Source organism: Panthera pardus, unplaced genomic scaffold (assembly GCF_024362965.1).
Source record: "Panthera pardus isolate Hobbes unplaced genomic scaffold, ASM2436296v1 HiC_scaffold_7, whole genome shotgun sequence".
Classification (NCBI taxonomy): Eukaryota; Metazoa; Chordata; class Mammalia; order Carnivora; family Felidae; genus Panthera; species Panthera pardus.
The window spans coordinates 28,789,767-28,799,588 of NW_026527002.1; the positions used below are offsets into that span (position 1 = coordinate 28,789,767).

General features: G+C 34.2%; 1 protein-coding gene across 3 annotated transcripts in view; it reads left to right on the forward strand.

The window, feature by feature from the left end:
- ZBTB10 (zinc finger and BTB domain containing 10) overlaps nt 1-9,409 on the forward strand; it is a 37,096-nt gene extending 27,687 nt beyond the window's left edge. For 2 of the 3 annotated variants that reach the window (XM_019453345.2, XM_019453341.2), the window contains exons 4-6: nt 3,647-3,823; nt 4,052-4,224; nt 4,489-9,409. In XM_019453345.2, coding sequence (XP_019308890.1) covers nt 3,647-3,823; nt 4,052-4,224; nt 4,489-4,794 — 656 coding nt within the window. In that variant the 3' untranslated portion in view covers nt 4,795-9,409. The remainder of the gene's footprint in view (nt 1-3,646; nt 3,824-4,051; nt 4,225-4,488) is intronic. The other variant, XM_019453343.2, reaches the window with a different exon arrangement.
- Nucleotides 9,410-9,822: the final 413 nt, after the last annotated feature.

Genomic DNA, 9,822 nt, shown 5'->3' on the forward strand with positions numbered 1-9,822 from the left:
CTTTGGGAGAAGTAAAGGCAAAGAATCCATGAATATTCCAGAGAATAATGTGAGTCTGAGTAAATTAGGAGAGGGAAAAGCTTTCTTAACAGAATGCCAAGCTAATAAATACAGAATGATAGAATTGAAAAATACCCCACAGGAAACAATTCAAGATCATCCATGGATGTTAAGCCACTGTTGATGGGCTTATCCCATAATGACTGGGCAAAAGACTGTTGTAATAGCATATTCACATGGTCTTCATGTTATCCCATAGATTATTTCAGTTACAAAAAAGATTTCTTTACAATAAAAAAAACAGAAATAACCTGCCTCTTGCCATAATGCAGTAGCAGGTGCACAACATCACCTATGCCAAAATGTTTAACTCAAATCTGATCATGAGGGAGATATCAGACAAGCCTACAGAAATCTAGCTACTCTGGGTTTTTTAAATGTTAATGCCATGAAAGACCAGCAGAAGAACCACTAGACTCCAGGAGACCAACCAAAAGGCATTATCAGTCTTGATAACATCAGGGTTCTAAAATGAGTAAAGGGGCATTTGGGGAACAGTTGGAAATTTGAATATGTAGTATGGGTTAAATGGTAGTTGGGCAATTTTAAATTTCTTGGATGCGATAAAGGTACTGTGGTTATGTTTGAAAAAGCTCTAGAAAATATATGCTATATTGAGGGGTGAAGTGAATTTCTACACATAAACATTTTCAATGGGGGATGGTCCATATAATCTTTTCAAAAAAAGTAAACCCTTGGTGTAAAGCCGTTTCTCTTAGGGGTCATTTTGATCCATGTGCTTTTTATGACTGAGATCAGCCTTTGTCTTAGGATTTGAGTTCAGAAAAACACTGCTTTCTTCTTAGTTTGCCATTATGGAAAAATGTACCCTGAAGGATATTATTAAACAGTGAGCACAGTTTTGAAGTAGATCTTTAATTACCTTAATGATCTTCCAGTGTATTGAATTATAAAGGCAATACCTTTGTCAAACTGCTCATATACTTCCTATAAATAGTAATTTCTACTGTTAAAAGAATTGGGACAGGTGAAAGAAGTTTGGGTTGAGGTTTTCTTAATTTGAATTTTGTATTCTAGATATGGTGTCTCTTGTCTGTTATCCTGGATGTTTATTAGATCTTTAGATTACCTAGAGAAATACAGAATTTCGAGTATTAAAAAGTTTTAATTTTTTTAAGTTAAGTATTTTGAGGAAGTAAAAAATAGTACGTGTGTGTTAGCATTCACTAGATACATTTATTCAATAAATAGTTGAAGGGTATATGCTTTGGACATTAGCAATACAAAGGTGAGTAAAACAGGCAAGTTCTTGCTCTCAGCTTTTTTGTACTGATTTCATCAAGAACTACAAGTCAAAGCTCAGGCTTTATGTAGAAGTGTAAAACTGAAAATTGATAGATTTGTGTTCACAGGCTACCACCCCCATCCCAGTCTCCACCCCCCACACACACACATGTACACGCATGAGGTCTCACTTTAGGATTCTGAAAACTTACCCTTGAACAGAAGTACATTATAGTTTAATTATCTAATTGTCAATTCAGAAGTCTTTACTGACATTAAAAAGGTATAAAGGTATTCCAAGTATAAAACAATTTACATTAATAGAAATGAATTTTTTTTTAAGTTTATTTATTTTGAGAGAGAGGGGCAGAGGGGCAGAGAGTCCCAAGCAGGCTTGTGCTGTCATTGTAGAGCCTGATAATGGGGCTCAAACCCAAGAAAGGAGAGATCGTGACCTGAGCTGAAATCAAGAGTTGGATGGCTCGACCAACTCAGCCTCCCCTGTGCCCCGATTATAGTGAAATTTTAAACACCTTAGAGACCTTTTGCATTGTTGGTTAGTGATACTTTCAATGAAGAAGAAATATTAAGTTATTTTAATTTTTTTAAATGTTTATTTTTGAGAGAGAGAGAGAGAGAAGGAGAGCATGAATGGGGGACAGGCAGAGAGAGAGAGAGAGAGGGAGACCACAGAATCCAAAGCAGGTTCCAGGCTCTGAGCTGTCAGCACAGGGCCTGATGCAGGCCTCAAACTCCTGAACCATGAGATCATGACCTGAGCTGAGGTCGGATGCTTAACCGACTGAGCCACCCGGGCACCCCAAGTTATTTTAATTTTTAAGAGAAGTAGTATATCTGGCAGGTAGATACAGGAAAATAAATTTTTACGAAGTCCTTTTTAACAAGCATTGTTTTATATAAAGTCCATGGTTTTTGTGGGAGGAAAATTAATTACTGCACAAGTGAGTGAGTATATAGCCTGGAAAGGAGTGTTCAGGCAGAGGAAAGAAGAGTTTAAGTGCAAAGGTCTTGCAGAGGGACCCATTTTCCCATGGAGGAACAGTACAAAGGCCAGTATGGCTGAAACAGATTGACCAGGGGGAGTCGTTAGAAGCAAGGGCTAGAGTAGGTAAGGCTATGTAAGATTTTGGAAGTCTTTGGTTTTTACTATGAATGAGATATGGGTAGTCCTTGCAGGCTTTTGAGCAGAGCAGTGCCAGGCTCTGAATTAAAGTTCTGAAAGAATCTCTAATTGCTGAGTTGAGAGCAGACTGTAAGAGGGCAACATTGTGAGCCTGGATACAAACTCTGATGGCTACTGAAAATAATCCAGAGGCAAGAGTTGGTGATTGATTGGATCAGTGTGGCAATAGCTATGGAGAATTCTGGATATGTTTACATTGCCACAGGATTCCTGGATTTAGGGAAATACATACAAATTCAAGAAGGAATCTTGTCCAGGGGTGATTGGCTGGCTCAGTCGGTGGAGCATGCAACTCTTGATCTCAGGGTTGTAAGTTCATTCAAGCAACCACATTGGGTTTAGAGATTACTTAAAAAAATAAAATCTTAAGAAGTAAAAAGGAATCATATCCAAAGGAGGTAATTTTTCTCTTAGCTAGTCTAAAGGTCCTCTGGCACAGATTCCTTAAGGGATATTGACTATTCTAATTCTACTTTCTGGATTTAAGGATGGAGTTAGAGAGGTTTTGATGAACTTCCCAAGAGGGCATTCAGTTACCTTGTCCAGTGTGTCTGAAACAACAAACGGGTGTAATAATGCGAGAACCTTGAATTTGTAATTTCCTTGTATTTATTCTTCATCTGTTTTTCTATACTGATTAGTCTTAAAAACAAGATTGTGATTATTTTGGGGACAATAAGGACACTATTCCATTCCACAGCTGGGCTTCAGGGCGATAGTCTCAAATGATATAATAATTAGGAGTAACAATTAAGAGTGCTGTTTTGAATGTTTGAAATACAGTATAAAAGAGCACTTTTCTTGTGGCCTCCATGCAGTATTAAATAGCATTTAGATTTATTTCCCTAAATTTTTCTCTACCTGTGGTTGAATTGTGTTTTAAATTTTAGTTTTCCTATTTCAGATGCCTGCCAATCAGGGTTTTATGATTAGGATAATAAATAATGGAAAAAAGTGCAATAAAGTATGCAGACATGTCAGTTTTAGACTAAAATGTAGACATTTTTATTTAGCTATTTATATTAAGCTTCTCTATCATAGTGCTCATAAAATATAAATAAATATTTTTTTCTTTTAATTCTAATAAGAGGTGTTTATTACCACCATTATATCAGAATGACTTTTCAATTGTATTAGGTACTTCACATGATTTCAAGTATGGCCTGATGCCTGGCCCTTCAAGTGATTTCAAGTATGGATTGCTACCAGGTACTTCAAATGATTTCAAGTATGGATTGATACCAGGTGCTTCAAACGATTTCAAGTATGGATTATTGCCTGAATCTTGGCCAAAACAAGAAACTTGGGAAAATGGCAAGTATTAGTCATCTAAACATCTACAGATTTTTTAAATTATTTTTAACAATTAAAAGCTTCCATATTCTGGGTTTTAAAAAAAATTGAATAGTATGGTAGCCCTATAATAATCCCTGTTCTCAGGGATAGAGACAAGGTTTTGATAGCAAATTTTCTGTTTAATATATAATTGCTTTTTGTGTGTGTGTGTTTTTGTTTCGTTTCGTTTTGTTTTTATTCTCAAAGGTGAATCATCTCTAATCATGAACAAGTTAAAATGCCCTCATTGTAGCTATGTAGCCAAATACAGACGAACACTAAAAAGGCATTTGCTCATTCATACGGGAGTCAGATCATTTAGCTGTGACATTTGTGGAAAACTGTTTACTCGCAGAGAACATGTGAAAAGACATTCCCTGGTAAGTAACTTTAAATATAAATGATCTTTGAGATAAACTATATTTATGTCAGGGAAGTTTAAGATATTTTAACACTATTACCTGAAATTTAGGGAAGGTTGATATTAAATAAATTGCCTTAAACAGAGAATGTGATTTATGAACTGAACTTCATACAGAAAAACAAGGTATATATTCACTCATTGTTGAATGGGTGGTTTGAGTGGTTCAAATGCATTATTGTCTGTACTATCCTTATATTGGATTTTTCCCCCCTTCAATTAGGTGCATAAAAAGGATAAAAAATACAAATGTATGGTGTGTAAGAAGATCTTCATGTTAGCAGCCAGTGTTGGAATAAGACATGGATCTCGACGCTATGGTGTTTGTGTAGACTGTGCAGATAAATCACAACCAGGAGGGCAAGAAGGTGTAGATCAGGGACAGGATACAGATTTCCCTCGGGATGAAGAATATGAGGAAAATGAAGTAGGAGAAGCTGACGAAGAGCTGGTTGATGATGGAGAAGATCAGAATGATCCATCTCGATGGGATGAATCAGGAGATGTTTGTATGTCTCTAGATGATTAACTGACCTATACTCCTCAAGGATGCTGCATTTGGACATAATATGAATCGACAATTTGAATTGTTGAACTTGAAGGCTTGCAAAATATGGTACATGCTGGATGGTAGTTATGTTGCTGTGAAAACTGTAGGGTCAAAAAGCCTTATAGCAAAAAAAAATTTTTTTTTTATATTTGCACAGGACTGTACAGCAAACAACCTTGTGGTTGGATTACATGGAGTCCCATCTTCAGTCAGTTATCAAAAATATTTTTTATTTATAGGATATACAGTAACTATTTGGGTCCTATGAATATATAGTATGTGTCCTTAAAGAGCTTACATTCATGTGCCACTTTAACATGAATGAAGAAAACCCATTTATAAGACTACAGTGACAGCTGACCCAATTACTCTGTCCATCAAACCACTCAGGCTAGTTTGTACTAGTAGAGTTTTGTTTCTATTTTTATTTTTATTAATTTTATTTTTTTTAATACAGATTTTCAGTGAGGGGCCTTTTCAACCCCATGGGTTCTACCTTTCTGTATTTTTCCATTTTAATTTGCTTCATAACTTAAACCAAGTCTCTTCTAGTCTTAGGTATTATTTCTCAATTTTGTGCTGATGGGCATGTTTATAAGAACTGGAGAGGTAATTTATTGGAATGAACTAACTGACTTCCTCCATTCCCCCTTTCCTTTTTGACATGAATTTTACTACTTTACAAATGAAGAAATGATGTTGCAAAGTTAACATGGCGAAGTTGACAAATACCACTAAAATGATTATGATCTAGAAGTAACTTTCTCCTGCTGCTGTAATCGATAAATGGTTACTATATGACATGACGTTTTCTGACATGGTATTCGGTTTTGGGTATCTGTTACTTTGGCACTATTCTGGTTTGCCTCTTTTTATTTTTGCCAGTGTACTATACCTCAGTCCTATATGAAAAGACAGAAATCTAATCGAAAGAAAAGTCGTCATAGAAACAATAAGGAAAATGATTTGTTTCCTAATTTGACCTCCATGTCCAGTTTGGTTAGCTTGTTATGCAATATAAGTGAAATATCAGGTTTTTATTCCTGTGCCCTTTTTATCATTAAAAATAACACAAAAAGTGCATTCTCTTTTGTTTGATACTTACTGGGATATTGAACGTTTTGAAATTATGATAGATCATTATTTTTTCAATTCCTCAAAGTTACTACGTCTTCATATATAGTCTTTCTGGTAGTCACCATGATTCAACAATCTGCAAAAATCTTACAAATAAGATATTGAGAGGCTTTACAATTATTCTGTTAACTAAATTCTTCAGGGTACAAGGGGTGATGTATTAAGTTGAAATTGTCAGATTTATTTAGCCTAATGACAGATGAATTAGCTGATTGTTAAACTCACAGCAGCATTTCACATAATTAATATTAACATGCATGACATTTATCAGGAACATATTGTATATTATATAAGATTGAGGGATATCATATTTTCAGCTTTCTTTTAAATAGAAATTGAGTATATTTTCCTATTTTATATCAGGTCACTAAATTATGCTATTTGTGTGGAAAAAATTGCAAAGTATACTTTGACAGACATAATCCTTTTGGTGCTCCATCTGATCAAAGTTGAAAAGCTGATAGGTTTTTTAAGAGACAAGCTTTCTCATTGTCTCCGACTTCAGTACTATAATGGTTTAATGTTAGACATTGATGTTTTTGCTTGGATAAATCAAAGATATAAAATACAGTTACATGGTTAGATACATCTTTTGTCATCTAAACTTTATTGTAGTTTCTACATAATTGTAAAACTGACATGAATAGTTTGGTTTTGATTTTTGTTTAAGACTGAAGAGTACATCTTATTCTCAGTGTTCTAGACAAATGAGTATAATGTAATTCTGGTGGGGTCCAAAGTAGACGTTAGTTGGGCAAAGATACTATGAATGAAAAAGTATTTTAAACGTAAAATGTTCTGCTTTGTGAATATGTAAGTATAGTATAAAGATTTCTTTCATCCCATTATCCCCCTCCTTTAAAATAAACCATAGTTTACAATTGGTAGATCTGTCTATATATAAATATATATTAAAGAGAAAAGATATATATCTGAAAATCACCTAAATCTGCTTTATTAGACTACAGTTCACTTATTGCATAGAAACTGGACTTGGCTTTACATTCTTAATGTACTTTTACTTTTCCTCAAGATATGAACTTACTCTCTTTAAACTGAATTTTCTTTTACTACTTAAATCATTTATGTATATCTGGTAAATTATGACCAAATTTTTGTTAGATTGCATACAGTAAATTGAAATACACACTTGGTACACTACGGGATTGTTGTGCTTTTGTTTTGGTTTTAGTTGGAAACAAGGTTTGATGTAGATGGCTTGTTACTGTTAATTTAAAATATTCTATAATTGTCCATTACTTTTTATGTTGTGTTGTGACAGATTTGGCTATATTTTTAGTCAACTGAAATATGATACTTTAAAAGTTTGTTTTTAGAAAGGTAATCCAAAGGAATAATGTTTATACTCTTGAATATATTAGCCTCAGCCTATATAAAAATTTCTTCTTTAAAGTAAACATTTTACCAGAAACAGAACTGACAGATTTTTCTACTTGCTGACTGCCTAACTTATTTTGTTTCATGATCTCGAGGGACTGCCTTTTCCCTTCTAGGTCTTTTTTTAAAAATAGTTTTAGTACTAAGGTATACTACTGGACTTTTTTTTTTTTTTTAAAGTATATTCTTTTTCTGACTTACAGTACAATTTCAGGAAGTTGATAGATAATAAGAACTTATGATTGGTCTCAAGGTGACAATGAAATACTCATAATTTTGTCTGTGGAGCCCTGGCAGAATTATGTGTTATACATTTGCTGAATTTTTCTCTTGTAACTTATATTTTAAATGAGAAGCATATTTTAGAGCTTGTAATTTTAATGAAGAGGAAGAATATAAACTTTCTTTCCTATTTGCTCTAGTAACAGACCCTCTCATATAAATCAAGATCATGTATTATTTCTTAGAATTCTCAGAGACAGTTACTTCCATATGGTCCCTGCATTGTTGTTATTGGCCCTCATTATTCATATTCACTAGATGTTTTGCTAAATTTTAGCACCCTAGCAATTAAGAGCTTAAAAAAACTGTAGGAAGGGGAAGCTGAACACTAATGAATAGCTTTGAAATTTGCGGGGAGAAGGGAAACACTAGCTGGTTTTGGTAGAGCCATCCTGCTGGAGAAGAGAGAAATGAATGAGTTAATTCATGTAAAGCGCTTAGAACAATGTCTGGTGCATAATAGGAGCCTAATACATCTTAGTTTAATAATAGATGTGAACCAAGAGGAAAGGGGGAGAAAATAGAAAATGAAAGGATCAGGGTTGGGAAATTTATATTCATACAGTACAGTTGTAAAAAGCCTGAAGATGACTGGAGGAGTATAATACGGGGCAAAGTGTGATGGAAGAGGAGTTTTAAAAAATAAATTTAAAAACTTCGGTAAGCTTTATGTATATTTTAAAGATTTTGTCAACATAGAAGAGTTTATTTTTCTGGATAATGATTCAAAAGCTACCATTGTTTTAGTGCCTACATGTGCCCTTGCGCTTTACATTATTTTGTCTAATTCCCTAAGGTGGGTGCTATTGTCTCCATTTTATGGAAGAGAAAAGGCTCCAAGAAATTTGCATAACATAACTTGCCCCATGTGACACAGCTACTAAGTGGTAGAGCTGGGTTTTGACCAGATCTGATTCTGAAGCCCATGTTCTTTTTAGGGGGCTCTATTAACTGCCTCATTAAACTTTTGTAGAGTTTCAGTGCTTTAAAAGCAGTTTGTGTATGGAGACATGTTCTCCCCATAAAACATCATACGTTAGGAATTTGAGTGTCTAATCTTTCCTCCCCCTCAAATATCCTTATCAGTCTTTTCCTCCTAATACAGCAGTTTTGTCACCTGACTATAAATAAGACACCTGACCTCAGTATAGCACATGCTATTAATTGGCTGTGGCATTTTTATTTTTAAAAGGATGGTCTTAAAGTGAAGAACTAGATGCGAACCCCAGTTTTTGTGCCGTTCAGTCACCCAGATCCTTAAACTTAACTATGGTACATAATATATGTGCTTAGAACTAACAGGTGTTTTTTCTTAGTCACTTTAGGATTTAAAATGGCAAGTTTTTTCCTGCTGTATCCCTGCTTTCAAATGAAGTTGAACAGTTCTTAGATAGTTTAAAATGTGTTAGGGATAAGCACACTTTAAAAGATGTTTTCTGGCCCTGAATTTTATGACATTGGGTACTTAATTTGGAGTACACTGGCTATTGAGAACAAAATTTTGGGTTGAGGAGAGGGATGGTTGAGGCCATTATGAAATGGGAGAATCAGCATTTTAAACACTGTAAACATAAAAGAACGCTTTCTTCTGCCTGCTGTTTGTAAAAGCTCTTGGGGAAGATCTTTTACGAAGACCAATTTTTTAAATGTAATTTACCTACCTAGTATAAGTGTCCTAAGACATGTATGTAAACTTCCAAAACTGTTTTGTCTGTGTATTTAGAAAATACACAAGAATCTTTATCAAACCTAAAAATATAAACTTGTGAGCACTAAACTTGCTTCTGGCTTTGTGAATTTTGTTGACTCTGACATTTAATTCAGATTTCTTTGAAAGTGTATTAATTTGGACTATTTGGGGTAGGGGAGCACCTTTGTAAACTTTGACTTATGTATAATTCAGATATCTTTGTACTTAAGGTTTACACGTTTGAATTACATAATAGGGTTTTTTGGTTTGTATGTTTTTATATGAAGTGCATAAATGACTCAAACTACCTCCTCGTAATGCTTGGAGAGCTGCTTTAATTAATAGATAGCAGTGATTTGTAATCAGCATTTCATCTATCTTTTAATCTTTATTACTTTTGGGATTCTTTACAGGTTTTAGAAAACATTAAAATATTTCCCCTCTAATTTACACGTGTGCATAATTTTGGAAGTGGATTGAAAAGCAAAGGTAAACTACAT